The following is a 20779-nucleotide window of genomic DNA, read 5'->3' as shown; positions in this document are numbered from 1 at the left end:
ATATAGACCTGGGCCTGGAAGACCTGAGTATCTACTGCCGAGCGTCTTGAGTTTCACCTTCAGGAGGGGTCAAGGCCCCGCTCTCTCTGTCTGCATCGATTCATTTTTCAATTCATTAGTTTGCCGTATGATCAGGCCGAGCTGCTCTCTGAAATGGCTGGCCATCAGGGAATACCTTTGGCCGAGGAATGAAGGAGACTACAGGAGAGGGGGGGAGGTAGAGGCGGAGAATAAGAAAAGCCTTGTTGTTGTTTTTTTTCATAGGCTGCGTTTGTTTTCTTTATGACGGCCTTGTGTGTGCAGGACGGGGCTCGGATAATAAGGCTATGTGCTGTTCTGTTGTCAGATTTATTGCCGTTCTTTTCGCCCTTGTTGCTTCCGTGTGCCGGCGTAGAGAGAGGATGAGAGAGAGAGAGAGAGAGGCAGACACAAAGGAGGTGAGTCGGGAGAAGAAGCAGAATCAGTGGCTACTTGGGTGGTGAATGAGGCCGGCGTTTGTCTGGTACCGTCCCAACGAAAACATCAAATCTTTGGTGTCTCTTTACTTTCTCAGATGCCATAAAAATGATTTTCTTCCAAAAAAGACAGAATCAATGATTGTCCTTGTGTGAGTAATGCAGAGTGAACCTGACTTCACATTTCACCTTTTTAGATTATGCTTGTTTCAGGTGAGAGCTTGAAATTCTGACTGACAAAAAAGATGATTGCATGGCACAAAGGATTTCTCAGGCAGAGGACACATTCAGACGGTCCAGAACCAGGTAGGGTTGTTAAACACAGGTTTCACAGCCAGTTTCCCGTGTTGCCTGTCGTTCCAACCTGGTCCCCCGGCCCTCTGAAGGTCCTCTCCTCCTCTCAGGCTTTGGAGAAGGTGGTGGCGGATGTGCCCGGCTGCCCGGGACTGGCACCGTGGTCGTCGTGCCAGCGGTCCACGCAGCGGCGGCGTGCGTTCATGAAGAAGTTGCTGACGGTGCTGAGCTCCAGGCCGAGCTGCTGGGAGATGGTGATCTGCATTTCCTTGGATGGGCGCTTGTTCTCCTTGAAGATGGCGATGAGTGTGCGCCGCTGCAGGTCAGTGAAGACCAGACGCTGTTTCTTGGGCGCCGTGTTGCGGTCCTTGTGTTGCTCCTGTTCTTTGCGCTTGCAGGCTTGGTGTGGATGGCAGCGGTGGGAGGGATGGGGATGAGAGTGGGAGGCAAAGAGGAGAAAGAGAACACAAAGCAAGGTAAATATACAAAAGTGATTGTTTTCCTTATTAAATAACAAAGACACAAGGTGGAGGGAAGTTACTAAATGTATCATTAGCCAACACTTAAACACATAAAAACGAGTTTTTACAGCAGCACAGATTCTACAGCTCCATCTCTATCGCCATATTAAAGTTGATTTAAAGCTAATCCATGCCTCCTGCCCAGTGGGAATATTCCTTCCATCCTGCAGAGTGCAGACAGGGAGCCAGCCTGCGGTGAGAGAAAGATGGGGTGAGGAGGGGGGTGGGACTGGCTGTTGCCTGCTAGCTGGAGACACTGCTGTTTGATTCAATATTAATGCAGTTTGAGTCGCAATGGGGGACTGAGTGACTGTTGCACAAAAGTAAGCATTTTGTGTGCGTGTGTGTGTGTTTGGAAATGAGAGATAGAGGAGGGGCCGACGCAGGGAAAGAAAAGGTTGGAGAGAAAAGAACAGGAAAGGTGGAGGAGTAAGACAAAGTGTGTGCGTGTGTATGTGTGTGTGTGTATGGGAGCCAAAGAGAGGAGCTGAGAAGAGGAGGGAGGGGCGGCGAGTGAAGGAGAAAGAGAGATATTGACCGACTTTGCTGTAGGAATTGGGGGGTTCTCTGTAGGGACTGAGGTCAGAATCCCCCCCAGCAGGTCTACAGTCTGCTACTTCAAACGGAGCCCACTGGAGCCCACTCTATTGAGCTCTGAGAGGGTATTTATAACCCACTCACCCCCCCTCCCCAAACACAAACACTCGAGAGGTGCATGCACCGGCTGCTACGAGCCCCTTCCCATACGCAGAGCAATTTTCAAAAGAAAACACACCGAGTGTACTCTTTTTACGTTTGGGAGGGGGTCCTGGCGGGTGGAGGGGTTGTGGGCAGCGAACACAGAAATTAATAGTTAATCGACTGTTGTATTGTGGGTAAGTGTGCTCTAACTCAAAGTGTTTGCGGGAGACTGGGTGGAAAGCCGCAGACAGTTACAGCCATAAAAGACACAAACGGTGTCCAGAGGTGATGGAGCAGGAGTTGTGTGTGTGGAAGTTGTGCGTGGAAGGTTAAGGCTCCACCTCTGCAGCCACACGTTCCCCTGCTGGCTGAGGATCGAACCCTGCCAGAGCGGGCTGTGTGTCCCTCTCAGCCTCCCTACTGTCTCCATAGAACGAGAGCAAATTGGAGAGAGAGGGAGAGAGAGATGCCATCCCTGTGGGGTCTCCACCTGCTGCCGTTGGTATTGTCTGATACTTTCATACTCGCCTTCAATAATGTCTCACTCCCACGCTGTGTGTATGTGTGTGTGTGTCTTGATGCATTTAAGGACAGAATTTTTTTTTCTCTTATGCTCTACTTGTGTGTGCGCATGAGTCTGCGTATGTGTGTGTTTGGGGGGGAAGGTTGTGATTATGCTGAAGTGGCTGGAGCCAAGCACTGGCGCTGTGTGTCTAATTACAGTGGAACAGAGCCCATTGATCAGCCATTGCAGTCCAATCTGTTTACTACAGATGTCTAACCTGCACACAGGCCCATCCATCATATTCATATTTCACATCAACACTGCAGCTGGATATACATCACACAAACACACACACATGCTAATATGCAACATACAAATTTGTCTTAATGCAGGCTTGTGTTTACAGTGTGTATATCATCATATATAATGCTTTGATTTATGGTAGGATTACAGGCAGGGAAGAGGGCGACGCCACTTTATCATCTGGACTTCAGTTGAAATTATTCACAGCACAGAACATTTGCTAAAATTATACTTCCTTGCATTTATTGGGGTCTTTTTTCAAGACTCAAGCAAGATGTTATCCAGCATTTCCAGGGGGAAATGTCGGCAGCCCAGCTAAAATGAATTATAATCAAGATTATGGACGTATTTGTCACTCAGAAATATGAAAACATATTTTAAAAAACATTCTCGTCTTTAGTTTAATACATAGAAATCATTCATGCACACGTCAATCATTGCTGAGAGACATCCAACTTCTGAGAAAAGCTTGTGTAAAAATGTGATATCGCACTTTTTCCAGAAGTCATTTTGTCAGCTTTTTTCAACTTACATTTATTCTCCTAAAATATCTGATTACAAATTATTGTACACATATTGAGTATAAGAAAGATACAGTGTGTAAGTGTGTTTTATCCTTGTTAAATATATAATGATGCTATCCAGTTAGAAGATTAAATTCAACCAGAAATTAAAACATCTGCGGTAAAAATCATCACAGCCCTGAATTACACTTTGACTGGACGTTTAACGTGTGATTTTCCACAGCAAAACTAACACACTCGAGTTTGCACGGTAACGGTGAGCCAATATATTAAGCTAAAATCTTTACGGAAACATAGCACTACCTGCCTCTGAGAACCGAAACCAGCCGATGCACAACACATGCTTTAGTTATTACAACTCATATGATGGTTGGGAATGCGCAGCATCAATGCTGCTTTTCAAACAGTTTCTTTAATACCAATAGAAGTCTAATTTTTATCATCTACCAAATAATGCCGTAATTTCAGATTTGGGAAACTTGTTGTTTATAAATCGCAGTTTTAATGACGGAGCTGAAATCACAAAGCTTTTGTGAGCAAACATGATTTTACCTGAGGAGGCTCTACTTGTTCTACATTTGGGGACTTGTGCAGCATCAGCTCCCCTCTCACCGCGGAGAAGCTTCTACCGGTTCCCAGCAAAGACGTGAATCCACCCCCCAACCCCCCCGCTATGACTTGCGTGGAAGAGGATCGGTTTCCCAGCAGGAGAAAGATCCTGAACATGCAGAGAAGCTCGAACGCAGCCTGTTTGAAGAGCACGGAGGAGCAGTGAGTAGTGCTGATATTCACAGACACTGATCGTCTTTAGGGACACGAAAAAATGAAAAACGTTTGGAGAATTTTTTCTTATATACATATGATTTTTTTCAGACTAAACACTTTTTTATGTTTAATAAATGTATAATATTTAATGTAATATCACTTTAAATGTGACATAGTATATAGTGATGCAGCAGCATTTTTTTCTTCCTCTGTTTTTCTTTCTGGAGCAGTAAAATTTATGTTATCATCAATATAGATTTATCACTATCTCAATATTGAAGTCCACTCAGAGTTTCCATTTATTTTATACAGCTTCCTGTTGGCTCTCTGGTGCGTGACCTTTTTCTCCTGTGATCTCTCCACTTGTATGACCTTGTACAGGTATGCTTGTAATCACACACACACACGCGCACGCATACACACACTCTGGAGATAACTTTAGTATGCCTTTTCCTTATTATTTAAAAAACAAACAACAACAAAAACACGTTAAATTTCTCCTGTTGTGAAAATGAATCAGATGAGTTTTACAAAACGCAACATTACCACCCTATGTACTTCTCTTTTAACTAGAGAACATTATATTTCACACATAAAGCCTCTCTGTCACTATGTCTATTTACAGGCAGTAAAATCCACATGGATCTATTTAGTCACAGAAAAGAGGATTGTTCCAAAATCTATGAATGGATTTGTTTTAAGAAGCCAACAGATCTGTGAGGTAAAAGCAGGGAAACTAACAGCTGGTCTGTATTTTCAATTACAATTTTTTTTTAAGATTCAAGAGACAAAAATCTGAATTTATACTCGCACAGTCTCTGCTAGAAGCACATAAAACCCAGCCACAGGAGGAGTGTGTGCCTCCACATCAACTTCAGACAGTCCCAGCTTCTCCCTCCTCAGTAAAGTCACGTCCTCCCCCCCTCCTCTCCCACCCACCCACCGCGTGCTGTGTGCAGTGTCGGTCGGCAGGTGTCGCTCTCGCCGTGGCCCCGGCTGCACGGGGCGCCATAGTGCGCTGCATTTGCTACAGGCGCTGGATTTAGTAATCAATATCGATCGATCGGTGAGGAAGGGGGCCCTGATTACTGAACCAAGCTCAGCGTAGAAAAGAAAAAAAATCGATCATTGCAGCTTTTAGAGCTACAGTAGGCACCGAGCAGAGAGACGGACAGAAAGTCAGGCACAAAGAGCGGCCGGACAGGAGCAGAGATCCTGGTTTGGTGTTGAGTGTTTTCTGAGGTGTACACCCTGCTGATCGTACTGCACGTGCACACAGAAATGTGATTTCTATGAGTCACTATGAGGAGCTGTGAGCAGGAGCTGACCTACTTTGAATGCATCCTCCAGGCTCCCCACAAACATACAAAACCTGATTAACAATTACACATTTCCTTCGCGTTTTCTATTGTATTTACATTTTATTTTTGTTAAATTATCTTTATAGGCTAAATGCAAAGCGGAAGTCCAGGTAATGTCAATCAAACATGACCCTCCTGAATCGACTTCCGGGCCTGGCACTCTTTCCTCTTAAACTCTCACATTCCTTAATGAGTGATTCTTCAACTTATCCTCTCAGCTCGGATGAAAAAAAAGGTATAACTCGGGCCTATTTCTCTTCCGCTGATGACATTAATATTCTTTGCTTCACGACAAACCAAGCGAGGTTAAGAGAAAGGCCCTGGGTGTTCAATATCGATCGATAGATTCGTGAATAATTCGTGTGTGAAATTCAGTTCGTCCAATTAATTATGCCTCGGAGGAGGAGGAGGGAGAGGAGAGGAGGAAAGGGGGGAGTGCAGGAGGCCTGGAGAGGAGATTCATGAAGGGGTGGAGAGGAGAACACGGCAGGAAGGAAGCGTGGTGATCCGGATTTCTTACCGGACTAAAAAAAAAATATCAGAGAAGGAAAATAAGCAAACGCTCATCACCTGTTTCTAGGAGTGTTTAGCGCGCGCTCACAGCTGTCTCCGGCCTCCTCTGTCCCTGCAGATGTGAGTCCACCTTGAGCATTAATCATTTATTGATCATCCCTGCCCTTCCTGCTCATAATGAGAAAGTCAAACGGCCTAATATTGTGCCTGTAGTGTTTTATGAAACCATGATTACACATCTGCATCTGAAATCAGCCCTTAAGTCCACTATCTTCGCTTTCCAAACTCTACTTCCGGGTTGAAATCCACTCATGGAGCCCTGTTTGTAAGGCAGAGCGGGTCAACGTCTGCTGATTTAATTAATTTACCGATAAACATGTTTACCGGTTACGGTTCGGCGCCTTTAAAACACACACACACACACACACACACACACACACACACACACACACACACACACACACACACACACTGCAGCCCGGTTTTTGTTGAAAAGCATCCCCCCGTCCTCGCTGCTAATCTATGCAGTTAGCTTGTAGTTGCACTCTTCTCCAGATGCATGATGGGACATTTTGATGTTTAAGTTTCAGTCTGTTTATTAAGTAACGTCTGTGCTGTTTCACACGGACTGTTGCCCTGAAGATTGATAGCAGCGCGTGTATCAGCCTGTGTGTACGGTGGCATTTATTTCATTCTGGCTGCAGGGCAATGCCAATCTCTCTCTCTGTCTCTCTCTCTCTCACACGAGGCCAAAACACTTCCAGCTCAATACTCCTTAATGTAATGAGTGAGAATTGGTGTTAATATACTGATAAAGCGACACAATTTGTTTGTTTGCCTTCTCGCGCGACTCGGCTGCGAGGCATTTCTTCTCCAGCACTTCAATAACACTCAACCTGAACTCAGTTACACCTTCGCCCACATCAAACCTCTGCAGCTCTCCTGCCTGCGAACATTTCAATTCTGCCTTTTTACATTTGCTGCATCATGCACTGGAATTTCACACTTTGCTTTCACAAACACATCACGCAATTGCATGCTCTCCCTTTCAGAGTAAGATGCGCCTGAGAAATATAATTTAATCCAGCTATTTGTTAATAGCAACCAAGTGTTAAAGCTAAGAAATTGCTAAGTAAAAAAAATCAATAATCAGTAAAGGCTGCAGCCTGTGATGATCTCGCTCCTTATGAGGTTTTAGATAATTAAACGCACTGAGCCATTGAGAGAACACTACGGCTGCATTTGAACCTGCATCATTTGGTGCTAGTTTAATAGCAGCCTTTGCTCTGCATGTGCCACTTATTTGTATGAGCGGCCCCATTGTTGGAGTGATACTCTTATCTGCGATTATCATTGATTTCATTCATAATTGCTTTGACCAGTTATGCGTGATAGCGGTAATGATCAGGATGCTTTATTTTGAAAGGGACAGGCGGGCCGCAAACAACAGGTGTGGGCCCGAACGGTGTGTTTTTCCGGCATTTGTGCATTTATTACGTGTTCGGTATAATCTTATATGAAGGGGAGAAAAATAAAATATGATGTTGCTTTCGCACACACAAACATCCCTTAGAAGTATGTCACTGCTTTAAAATTAAATTCACCCCATAAAAAGTAGTCCCGAACGTCCGGGGTTCATGCGGATGTGGAGCCGGGCCAGGACTCCCATTTAAGCTCCTTTTCATTTGCTGAATTGAGTTCACACACTTTTTAAAGCTGCATAAATCTGCCAAAGTCTTATTTATAGTGAAACACAAAGAAACTAAATAATTGTGAGTAGAAATACTGAAAGAAAGGAGGCCTGAGATAGGCATCCTTTCTGATTATCACCAACTTCACAATAAGGGCCGGATAGCCAGAGGTCAATCAGGTCATAGTTTTCCCCCTTCCATATTTACACCATTCATATTTAGGTGAACGGGCTTAAAAAAATAACATCAGGAGATATATCCAAACTCATATTCTTCCTATCCGAGCTGTCGCTCTCACTTGTCGCAGGAGAATCATCAAACTGATCTGCAGTCAGATGATTGTGTTTACTCTGCGGGGAGACGGACAGATTTTCAATATGCAGGAATTTTACAGATTCAGTTCAATACAGTCCTCACTCAATCATGTGAGCGGAGTCAACAGACAGGTTTCTAAAGCAGCGCTTATTGCGCTCTTCTGAGTGCATTTAAAGGGTCTATTTTTTCCCCCAATGCTCAACAAGGTGTATAAAATTTAAAAATTAAAGGTTTATTATCTTGAAGCAACTTAGTCCTTTTTATAACAGGTTTTATTTTTATTAGTGTTTATTTTATAATTAATTTCTAAATGTCCCTCTCAAAGCTCCATTTATCACAAAAAGCGTCTTAACTATCGGAGGCTTTATTTAATTTATTTAATGTCTTTATTTATTATTTATTTACTTAATAATTAATCACGTGTGCGTCACTGCTGACAACTATAAAACGACTGTGGTGTAATATATAATAATATCTATAATGCTAAAATGTATAATAATAAAAAATAGGAAGAATAAAAATAATAATTTATATATATATAAATTATATTTGAGGGTGTTAAACACATGTGTGCAGTAAGACTGCAGATATATATTGCAATCCACATCAACATACACCAGCACACACACACACGTACACACACACGTACACAAACCTCGCAGTGTTTTCTGTATATTTAAAAATCCTGAACTGAAGAAACAACAGTCAGCGTTTTCACCTCGGCTCAGCAAAGCAACAAATTAAACAAATGAATATTTTTCATAATAACCCGCAGCCTGTTCGTTATATTTAATAACATCATGTTGTATAAAGGCTGTTCGCGCGCTCATCGATTCATTCATCAATTGATTTCACAGCCGTTTTGTTCCTTTGTTGATCTGTGTGGGGTTGCCCAACCGGAGTTTCGGGTTGCATCTGTGGGTACGATAAGCTGTGTGTGCGTGCGTGTGTGTGTGTGTGTGTGTGTGTGTGTGTGTGTGTGTGTGTGTGTGTTTGCGGTTTTGTTGTGATCGACCCTGTACAAAGACTTACACAGGTTCTGTACAAACCATCTGTAGGATCTCATTTCAAAAAGGGCCGGAGAGGTGGAGACGTGATTTGCTCGAACATTTCTGTCTCTACCTGCTGGTTTATTTTTACTCCATAAATCATTAAATCTAAACCGAGAATAAATTCCTGTGCTGCGAAGCAAAAAATGTTTTTTACACTACATTTGATCACGTATTGTCTTACAAAATCTTACCTCTCCTTTGACGTGTGAAACAAATTTACAGGAGACGATTTTATTTCAAATAAGGAAAATATTCTCTGTTTTCGTTCTAAAATATTTTCACCTTTTTTTCCAAATTAAAAGTGGAATAATCTGCGTCCACCTTTCTCTGTATTTAAGGGATTTCATGTTTTAGCACCTAACAGGAGATTAAAACACTCGATAGTGTCCAATCGCCGCGTGCCTTCTCTTCTCTTTAATTGCGCGCACATTGTCCTTGCCTTGTGTTCTTCTGCTGCGCATTAAACAAGCCATTATCGGCCTTTTAATAACCGATGGCCTGTCAGGGCGTCAGATAAGCAGCTAGAGTGTGCAGGACACAGATTTATATCCACTCTGCCCAAAAAGTAATCCGTTACTTTGTCTTTACTAAATCCTCAGCCTGCTCACCTTTTTGGAACAGAGACATCCGACACGTGTCAGCAGAACAAAAGTGATGAAATCTCACCAAGTGTTGGGTCAGGAAAATAAAATAAGAGGGGAAGATAACTGCTAGTAAAGGTTAGAGGAGGAGGTGATGGGAAGAGGAACTCAAACTCTTTTTTTTTTTTAGCTGTCAGATCTTTCAAAATAATGTGTAATTCGTTGCAGGGAAACAGTAGGTACTTGTGATGAGTGCGCATGACGCACGGCGCAGCAGACCCAGTTTTTTGGGGCATCCCGGCGTTACATAACACCGACACAGCGCTGATGTGCTCAGGTCAACATTTTAATTGCACAACAAGCCTGCTCTTTGGAACCGTCACCTGCTTCTGCTCTTGTGTAAACCTCTGCAGATTGTGGAGGGTCAAAAGCCACAGTGTGATTTGTTTTTTCAACAAGCATCCTCACGCGCAGACGCACACGCTGCTCTCACCGCATTTTACAGTCAAATCTTCCAGTTTAATTCCACAATAATGACATTTAATTATGGTGATCTTACATTTGGGCTTTTGTATTTTTGCCTGGATATGTGGGACGCACGCAGCGCCATTAACCCTTTGATGCTAGCCGCGTGCATTCAGTCGACTCTGCCAGCAATTTGATTTAAAGGTCATTCTCTCCTATCGATCCGGTTTGGCGAGGGGGCGACGGAGGAGCGTAGGAATTGATCATCTAAAATAGAAGAGACGGGATTCTAGACTGTACAGAGTCCAGACCTCTGCTGCATTTATAATTGCTAAGCGCGCCCCCCGTGTGAATTGGAACGAGGTGTGTGTGTGTGTGTGTGTGTGTGTGTGTGTGTGTGTGTGTGTGTGTTTGTGTGTGTGTGCGCGCGCGTGTGTGTGTAGCTTAAAAGAGAAATGGGTGAGGATGTGGGAGACAGTGCAGGCTCGTGCTTCTTTGGCTAATGTGGTTTCTATTAAAAATACATTATTTAGAATAATCAGTTCGGCTGGTCAGCGCAGTGTGCGCGGGACGGATCAGTGTGGGTGGGATGTATAATGAGCGCAAAGAGGTTAACTGTCTGTGAACTGTAAGACGTCTCGTGCTGCTAATCCCTCTCTATCACAGGAATGGAGATCAGCTTCTAAACCTCATATTTTAAAAGACAGCATTTTGACCAGAGAGCGCGCGGCGACGTGTGCAGCAGAAGAGCGCGAGAGCATGCTAAGTTTATTAGTCATTGTGTTTGTGCGTTTTGAAGGGTGAGCTGTTAATGGGAGAAATGGTGTTGCATGGTGGAGATGGAGGGGGTTGCATGGCTGCATGGCGCAGCTCCAGAGATGGAAAGCAGAGGCCGGGGAATGGAAATCGATACAGATTCAGGGCTCGCCAGATCGGCCTTAACAATGTGGCGCAGACGCACTCTACATCCCGATCACATACACACGGGAGAGAAGCGGGGAGGCGACACGTATGCAGGCTGTGATATGATGCAGTGGTGGACAGAAATCTTATAGGAAGCTGTGTAAGGTGCATGTGTAGGTGTTAATTCGCAAAGGCCGCCATCCTTATGTAACTTACATGGTGCATCTAATAATCGGCGTCCAACATGAAGATTTATGCAAATTTAACATTGAATTAATTGGCTTTACCCTCCTCCACATACAGCCAGCCTCTTACTTTCCGGGCTGCAGATAATGATGCAGGGCGTGAGATGTCATTTCATCTGGTCTGAGCCGCACTGAACCCGGGATTAAAACCAAATAGCCTCGAGGTATAACCTCCAGAAAATGACTGTTGCTCTCCCACCAGAGGATTTCAAAGGCGATGCTTGTACATGCGTGTCTCACTACTTACAGCACACGATGCTGTGCTTAACGAACAACGAGGCTCTGAAACCGCAGCTGCACTGTTTACCCCCCCTATCTTCCCCTCACACATCAATTATTAAAGTCCCAATCGATCATTTCGCAGGCTAACATCAAGCCACATCTTCATGAAAAAAAAATCCTGTTTTAGATTAACCCGCATCAATCACACCGTAATGCCCCATCCAATTAAACCCATTATCCCGGCTTAAATGACCCCAAAGAAGCACCACTCGGACTATTTTCTGTTGCTGCGGGATATTTCTGTGAGCATCCCAAAATAAAACAAACGACCTCCATTTTTTTGTGTGTGTGTGTGTGTGTGTGTGTGTGTGTGTGTGTGTGTGTGTGTGTGTGTGTGTGTGTGTGTGTGTGTGTGTGTGTGTTCTGCAGCTCCCAGAAGGTGTGAGATGAGATTTAAATGGAATCCCCGGCTGGACTGGAAAGTAGGGTGCTGGGCGATGTGATTGACGCGATTGTGGATTGTAATATTGATCGATGGGTGGGAGCTGTTGGATGAAATAATGGTGTTTAGGGCCTACAAGAATGCTATTAACTATGTATTGGTAAAAGTCCAGTTCACCACCTTGAACTGTCCTACAAACAGGGAGAAGATGGTGCAGTTCAGAGAGGTTGGATGCACGTTTCAGCACTCTGGACAGCGCCTATGAAACTCTTCAGGATAAAAGCTTTGCATAGGGAAACAAAAAACTAGACTGGACACTCTTTTTGCACTTATAAATGTATATAATTGTCAGATAATTAATTATTAATAATTTCAATAATTAATTTATACCCTTATTTTTTAACATTCTACTTTTATAAGTCAACCAAATAAGATAAAAGCCTGCATTCAGCTCGAACTTTGACCCTACAGCCTGTAAGGAAGCACAGCTCAATAAGAATATATTTGCAGAGCGGAAACGAATGTAGGCATTGCAGTGGTGCACGCGCAGAGGGGAAGGGGCTCAGTGTGACGGTGCATGGTGGTGCACAGGGAGGAGTATTGCTCCGGGATTAGGCCTGTGTAAACTGCGTGTAGTCCATTGAAACATGAATAGGGGCCTCTCACCCTCATTCTCAACAATGTTTTCCCTGCGTGTCCTGTGGGTCCTGACCTGCGCCCCCTGGCACGTGCTCCGGCCATTCAAATGGTAATAAACCAACTGCGCTTTTTTTTCTCTCTCTCTCTTTTTTTCTGTGAGGGATGCCATGGCACCTCATCACTGTCACAAGGAAAGAATTGGGGCATGTGTGTGCAGATGTTGATGCAACATGCAGACCCGCAATTTGTGAAGGAATAGCAACAAATTGGAGATACAACAGAATATATTCTGCAGCTTCTGTCTGTAAAAGATGTGCCATGCGTGGATATTACACGTACGACGGTGTAACCCAAACCCCAAAGGACAAATGCGTGAGAGTGCATTACACACAACAAATGGAGCGTGATTACAGAAAAGAAAAAAGGTGTTGCAATAGCGTTTTTTTTTTTTATAACAGCTGTCCTATTTCCCCCTTTTTCCGGCCCCCGCCTCCCCCTCCGCTCCGGGGGAGAGACCAATGGGAGAGAGTGCTGAGGCGGGATAATTGATAGATGCACTGGCTATCCTTATCGATCAGGCCTGTATTGACCCGACCAAATACATTGAGATGGAGTGTGGAATTCAACACAGATGCAAAGACGAATTGTTTTCATCGTTAATGCGATCTTTAAATGCCTCGCAAACCTCACTTCGTACCGCGTCTTTCTCACTCGCGCAGCTTTACAATGAAGCCTGCCTATTTATTTATACAGTGGCGGAGTAATACGCGCGCTTTAAGATGCTCAGAAAGGCATCCAGAGGTTAAAGCTTTTAGCTTGGGCCCGGCTGATTGGCTCTGCGTACGGAGAACACAATAGGTGGGGAAGCCTGTGGGTCTTTGCCCTCGTTGCAGTGGGAGATGTTGAGCGTGAAGGGCACACACACACACACACACACACACACACACACACACACACTCTCCCCCCCCCCCTCAAACGGGCCTATCTCTTCTCTGTTTTTCGTTTCAGGGCTGGATTGTCATGTGTGTGTGTGTGTGTGCAGACACTGGCATTTTCACATTAGCTAAGCAGGGCAGCGGCATTGATTTGTGTGACTGTGATGAATTTGGAATAGTAATTTGAATTTATTGATTGATGTGGCCGAGCGAGTAGGGCCCAGCCTCACTTTCAGCATCGCAACCCCCCCTCCAACTCCCACTCCCAGCCCACATGCGCACCGAGGATAATGGTGATTTTAAATGCAATAAGTAAAATGCTGCTCCGTGCATTTACATACAAGTCATTTGTCATTTAGCCCAACTTGATTTTTCTCTCAGACCTTTTGCGACAGCAGGTTGATGCACAATACTTAAAAAGCTTTGAAAATCTGCAGATTCTGGAAAGAAAACATTCAGTAAGTAAATAAAAAGAATGATTAATAACATCTATCGCCACTGGATCAAATTAAGATAAAACAGCGTCCTTAATTTCCATTCTACAACCAAATGCGCACCCACATACACACATCCTCCTGCAGGCTGCCCTGAGCCTGACCGCATTACAATATGCAGGAGGTGTGCCTGCACACTGTGCCACTCCAACATGTCAATTGGATTGGGGGGTTTTATCCTGGTGCCGAGTGTGGAAGATATAAAACCCCACAGCCCAATTAGCTTTAACAGCAGTGGCACTTAAAGAGACAATTGTGGAGTGTTTAAATCTTTATTTACCAGAACCCCACTAAATGCGCAAAGGAACAATTTACATGCCATTAAGTGCTTTTCAATAGGGCATTGACTGGAACTAAAATATGCCACTATATCTGCTTAATTGAACCGTTCCCTGAAATACGACACAGAAGAGCTGATTGACGTTTGGAAGCGCTGCACGTCTAAACGGGGCCTTTACACAAACATCGATGAGAGGGGACCTCTCACTCACATCTCTGTTTTAACCCCACTGCGACGTCTCCCGCCTTCATTTACGTCCTGTTAATCAGGTGTTAGAGGCTTTAAAGGGGGGCGGGAAGCTGGGTTCAAATCACTGGGTTAATGTGATGATCTTTGCGCAATAAAAATCGCAACGATGGATGGGACGAGATGAACCATTCAGGGAGACAAAATGGAGAAAGTGAGGGGTTTGTGTCACAGTTTACTGAACACAAAGGATGGCCAGACAGTTCTGTTATCATGAGCCCGCGCATAATAACCTCACAAACCACAAGACACTAATCCCTCTGTCTCAGGAAGGCTGGAAAAAAAGGCCCCACATTAACTTTGGAGAGAGGAGAGGACATAACACAGGCCAGGGAAAGACGCATCTGTTTGTGTCTCTGTCTTTCAGATCCAAATCGATCATTTATCAGTGCGCTGCTCTGAAAGGGGACGCCTGGACCTGAAATATTGATCCATAGGAGGTCATGCTCCCCAGACTCTCTGGCCAGGCCTCAGACGATCCTTGTTTGCGCCTTATTTGACAGCGCGAGTATCACATCAAGTGTGTTTGACACAAACGAGTCCAAAGTAAAACCTGGTGTTTGCAGTCATCTCAAAGTGTAGATTTGTTTTAGCTCTACAGTAACTGCTGCGAGATGTAATCAATTTCGGTCGCATCCTGCTTTGATTTCCTTTGTTTGGTCTGTGTGTGTGTGTGTGTGTGTGTGTGTGTGTGTGTGTGTGTGTGTGTGTGTGTTTGTGAATGTGTGAGAGAGTGACAGAGAGAGACAGAAGGAGAGGAGTGTGTGTGTGTGTGTGTGTGTGTGTGTGTGTGTGTGTGTGTGTGTGTGTGTGTGTATCTATGTTCTGTCTGTGCGTAAAACGGTGCGTAAAAACAAACACCTCTGTGCAGGCTGCGTTTGCACCTTGTGTGCTTTTATAAGGGGCCTCCTGTCTTTTGTTTATATCACCTCCAGTGTTGCACAGCGTCTGTTTATACTCTCATGGATTGTAGCATCAATCAAAATATAGATTTCCCCCAACATTTAACACCCCAACTGTCATGATGAAGTTTTACTCGATACAATCGACTAATAACTTCTAGTAATGTCTGTTTGAGCAGCTATTGACAGTCTCGCCACATTGACTTCTAATTGATCCCTCCACATCACTCAGGTTGGGAGCTGTCTCCTCACTCACCTGCAAGCCTGAGCGCCGACATCCGCTGGAACTCGGGCTCCTGGAGCCACTTCCACATCCTCCTGAACGTCTCCCGGCCTGACTTGAGTTTACTCCACGGTTTAGGATTCCTCAGCAGGTCGGACAGAGTTCCCTGGGACCGGCACAAGATCCTCTGAGCAAAGATGGCCTGCGGGATGCTGTAGCGCTTGAGCTCTGCTGTTATTCGCTGCGCCACCTCCTTGGTGTTTATCTCCTCCACCTGCCCCGACCCAGCGCCCTGCCCGCCTCCCACCACCGTCTGCCTGTCCCGCTCAGACAGCATGGACCCGTTTGCCTGAGAGTGCGGATGGCTGTGATGGTGGATGCCGTTCAAGGATGTCATGAGCCCGGCCCCGTGGCCCCCGAGACCCCGGGCCAGGTGCTCCTCGCCCCGGGACAGCATGGCCGCGTGGGACTCGAAGCCCCCCGAGGAGATCATCTTGTCGTTGGAGAGGTGAGCACCGGGGCCGTAGGCGCTGAGAGTCTGCTGGGAGCTGTGCAAGGACCCCAGCCCGTTGGACAGCGGGGACAGAGGCTGCCCCATGCCGGACATGTCTTTGGGGTAGTGGCCGTACAGGTTACCCATGGAGGCGAGGCTCCGGTCGTCCCTCATCAGGGTGAAGCTGCCGCTGACGTTCCCGGCTGCGAGTCGCTGGTGCGCCGGATGATGGTGAGCATGTGGGTGCGGATGGTGAAATTTCTCCGACACGGTGGATATGGGGGGCAGGTGCTGCAGCGGCGTCAGCGTGGTGTAGGTGCTGCTCAGGCTCATCCCGGAGTCGCACGACATGGTCATGGCCGGATGCAGGGGCCCAGACAGCGCGTGGTCTGTGCGGTAGTCCCCCGCTCCCTCCAGTATCGAGGCCATGCTGGACACCATGGCTGAGCGTCCGTGCGACACCAAGTTCCGATGCGACGCCGACGACTGGCGCGCGTGCGGGGAGTTCATTAAGTCGCTCGTTTGATGGGAGTGAGAAACACCGTGCAGATTTCCAATGTTTTCCATTGTAAGCTCCATCGTTGAAAAGGATCTTTATTTCCACCCCTCTCGCCACTCTCTCGCTCTCTCCCTCGCTTCTCTCCCTCTCTCACTGTCGCTCTGTCTCACACTCCTTTCCAATAAATTTTCAACGATTTCAAAGCCAAGCCATTGATTGTATTTGCCTCTCTGCAGTCAATCCAGCATGGTTTTAAAAGATCGGGTCCCGGCCGCCACAAACCTCTGCTCAGCGTGTGAAGGTGCGCCTGCCTGGATTTCTCTCGCTGTGGAGCACCTTCTACTATACCCAAAGCGCTGCTCTGCTCTCTGTGTGTATATTGACGTGCTCGCGCTCATGTTAGGATGAGACCGAGCCTGTGCGCATGTGCGCGCCCCCGTGGTCTATCCTCGCACTCGCGCACTCTGTCTGGGGCCAACCTGACGTCACTGGCCCCTATGTCATGGGTTGCTCATGTTGCACAGTGAACCTTAAATTCCTGAAAAAGATTGCATTAGACTGCGAGATAAAAGACAGACCTGCAATCCTCCGCAGAGTGCGCAACATTTACACTCTGACGGATAAGAAGGACTCGCTCCTTGTTTTTTTCTGATAAAAGCGTTTGACACGGCGCCAGCTACACATGTGATGCCTCTGCTCAGGGTTAAAAATTAATTGACATGTGTCACATCAGGCCACGAGTGTAATGAGAAGATCACAACTTCTCTGAAGAGGAGGTCACAGCCTGCAGCCTCTGCCTTTATGATTCATGATATTTAGATTCGCAGTGGTTTTTTATTTTTATGCAGTGGTGCACACTGCATAAAAATACTCCATTTAAATAGAAATAAGCGAATCTTTAAGAGTTTAAAACATCCACGGCTCCAGACTGCGGATGACCTTTGACTCTTTAAATGATAACCAGCCTCCCAATGAAATCATACGTCTTATTCCACAGCCTGAAAAGAGAACGATCCAGTGCAATATCTTTCCCTTCAGCTTTCACTCATAACTTCTTCCTCACAAGTTTTTCCCTTCACTTCAGTTACTGAACAAGTCTGTGGAGTTTCATTCCATCGTACAGCCTCTGGGCTCTGACCCCTCTCCTCTTTGCTCCTCGGATTGAGGCCACGACAAAAAAAAAAAAAAACTCCCTCACACCAACTCTCACATAATGTTCCTCACTAACTTCTGTATGAAACTTGCAGCTCGCTGACGTCAATCCAGGTCAGCAATCCATCAATGTCAAAGTATGTATGGATCAGTAGATGCATCGATAGGTTGGTGCCTATATGCAGGAGCCCGCAATATGGATGCTATATAGCAGCACGTTGAGATGGAGGGGTTGGAGGAGGAGGAGGAGGGGGTGGGGGGACTAATAAGTCACGCGTTTTGAGTGGAAACATATGAGTGTTTTAAGCTCAGCTAAAGTTGTATAAAGACTTTTCCATCCGCTATAAACTCAGAAACAATATTTTTTGCTTCCTATACGGGTTGGCAATCCTGCGCAATACAGCCAATACTCCAATATTCACTTTTTAAAGGCTATTAATGTTGCAATATATACTTTATAGTTAAGTGAAGAAATTCCTGTTGATATTGTATTAATTGCGTTATAATGTGAGATGTTATTTTGTCCCTGCTTGGCCTCAAAATGAGCACAGATTTAGGCCGACACAAATCTGACGCACCATAAGAATCTGATTACACAAACGCATTTTAGGCTATCCAGTGCAGGGTTGTTATATTGTGTTATCACACGAAACGGTGCGTGTGCAGCTGTCCATAGTGCTGGAAATCTGTAAAATCACAACATCAACACCTCTGTGACATGTCAACACACTGAGAGTGTCCCTGTAAGTGTGATGTATCCGCGTGTGTGTGTGTGTAGCTCTACTTGCTGTAACTCTGTAAACACTGCTACAAAGTGAGAAGCTTGGCATTTACACCGATGTTATGTAAAATGAGGCCATTAGGATTTCGACCCGCACCTGAGAAAAAAAAATAGTCTAACAATCCAGGAAGTGGCATCACTAATCATTTGCAAATTGCATAAAATAATTTCCCTGACCAGTGTTTACCAACAGTTAGGTCACAGCCATCCATAACTGCGCTGATGAATAGTGATATCAGCGGCCCTGGCACACTGCTCCTCTCCCCCCCAAAATAATGAGCCCGAAAAAGTGCGTCTCTGCTGATCGCCAACAGGGGGACGGTGGCTTTTGGCTTGTGCCATCAGGAGAACAGCAGTGTCCGCTTGGGTTAATGTCCCTGTATTGATCCCAGCAACCACTGCTATCGAAAATGAATTACCGAAGCCCGCACAGCAGCGAATCCGTCATCTGTGCTCAGCCAGCCGGCCAGAGCAGCTTATTGGTCGCGGTGGTGATGGATGTTAACTTTCATTGCTGGCTCCTTGCTCCTAATTCACCAGGGTTTACAACCCAAAACAGCGCGCGGAAAAGTTTTAGCCTCTCACCAACAACTTATATACTTCATATTCCCACCTATCTCCCCCTCTCTTTATATTTAAAGAGCTCTTCTGCTCCGTGTCGTGTTATGAGACACATGGGTCAGCAGGGCGCGCGGAACTCATCAGCGCACTTTTCAATCATTTTTCTTTTCTTCTATTTTACGCGCTTTTGGTCAAATCGTCCTTTCAACGAGCCAAAGATATAATTCAAATGCAAAGTAAACACACCCCCAAAAAAAATCTATGCGTCCGCCTAGAGCTCAGTTTTAATTTGTATTTTAATGTACTGTTTTGGAATACTTAAATAAGCATATCCTATGGCGAACACAATATGAAATATTAACTGTGTCGATATCTGCGGTGTGACTGGGGCGACGCCGCAGAGAGCTGCTCATTTATTTCATATTAATAACAGAGCGCGAGGATGTGGCCTGAGAGCCACGTTGGCATCGACTTTACGCACACACACACACACACCGAAACACACACATACACTGTTGTGGTTGTGCAGCAGTATTTGTTTGTGTGTGTTTAATTTTTAATTTTTTTTTGTAATATAAAATCTTGTTTCATGTTTCCTAATATGAATATTTTCTCGAACTTTCCACGTCACTGTGGTGGTTCAGGGCATGTCTGTGTCCGGCTCACATTTCGAGTGTTTTACGAGGCCCAGAACAGTTTGTTTTTATCTTTAAGCACTGCTGTCGTTTGCTGATCAACTAATCAATGCTGAAACCCGGAGCCTCGCTCGATGCGTTTCTGAGGATCGATAGTGCCAAAGATGCATTCTGCTGAAATGGTTTAAGTTGGGGGTCCATCCTGTTATGCGTTTGACCCGTGTCAACAGGCAGTTTCATAACAGGAAGTGAGCACACACGAACACACGCAGCAGTCAGCTGACAAAGTTTAAGCTGAGAGTGCTGCTCTGTGGGAATATGACACATTTCACTATCACTACTGTTTTAACTGCATATTATCTAATATAATTTATATTATTATTATAATATCTAAATTAATTTGTAGTTCTTTAAAATAATAGCCAAATGTTACACCACTTTAGTTACTGAACGCAGGGACTATTTTTTATGCTCCATGCGCCCAAAATGTTGTTCCCACTTCCCCCCCAGACTTTATTTATATTTCACTTTATTTATACCAAACCCAGCTTTTTAATGAGGGCTTATTCTAGTGGGCCAGCCCTCGCGCGCGCTTGTCTATTTTCCCAGGAATCACTCGATAGAGACAGACTAATCTTTTCATGACTTCTTGAATGACTCCGCGGCTGATGCATCACGCTTAATGTATTCTAAAGTATATTTACTTGAATCTGGCTATTGGCAAAACTTAAGTAGCAGTGTTTAGTAATGTCGCATTGATCAGGCCTCTGAGCAAGTCAGCGGGACGAGGTGCTGCTTCTTCTTCTTCTTCTCTCTCATCCCAACACACACACACACACACACACACACACACGGATTTGGCCTTGTTGGACACCTCACAACATCTGCCTTGTTTGCCTATGGCTCTACTTTAAGTAACCGCGTCTATTTGTGTGTGAGTGAGTGTTAGTGTGTGTGTGGACACGAGAGAGATTTACATGGCCATCCTTAGTCTCTAAGATGTCAAATAAATTGTGGAAATGTGCCTAATTCTCTTATAGATTGCTCCCTGACTACAATAAAACTTCTTTTATTTTTCATATTGTCAATTTAACAGAGTTT

At 45.1% G+C, this 20779-nt stretch overlaps 1 protein-coding gene across 1 annotated transcript; it reads right to left on the bottom strand.

The window, feature by feature from the left end:
- Positions 1-855: 855 nt before the first annotated feature.
- On the bottom strand, positions 856-16629 carry onecut3a (one cut homeobox 3a). The gene is made up of 2 exons (XM_069680298.1): positions 15591-16629; positions 856-1148 (listed from the first exon to the last, which is right to left on the bottom strand). Exons 1-2 carry the CDS (start codon positions 16627-16629, stop codon positions 856-858), a joined length of 1332 nt encoding a protein of 443 aa, XP_069536399.1.
- Positions 16630-20779: the final 4150 nt, after the last annotated feature.

This window comes from Semicossyphus pulcher, unplaced genomic scaffold (assembly GCF_022749685.1).
Source record: "Semicossyphus pulcher isolate SPU_LCO1_2020_fin unplaced genomic scaffold, fSemPul1.0.p SCAF_4, whole genome shotgun sequence".
In the NCBI taxonomy this organism is placed as follows: domain Eukaryota; kingdom Metazoa; phylum Chordata; class Actinopteri; order Labriformes; family Labridae; genus Semicossyphus; species Semicossyphus pulcher.
Note: the sequence above shows the minus strand (reverse complement) of the source record. Positions and strands in the feature narration are given on the sequence as shown.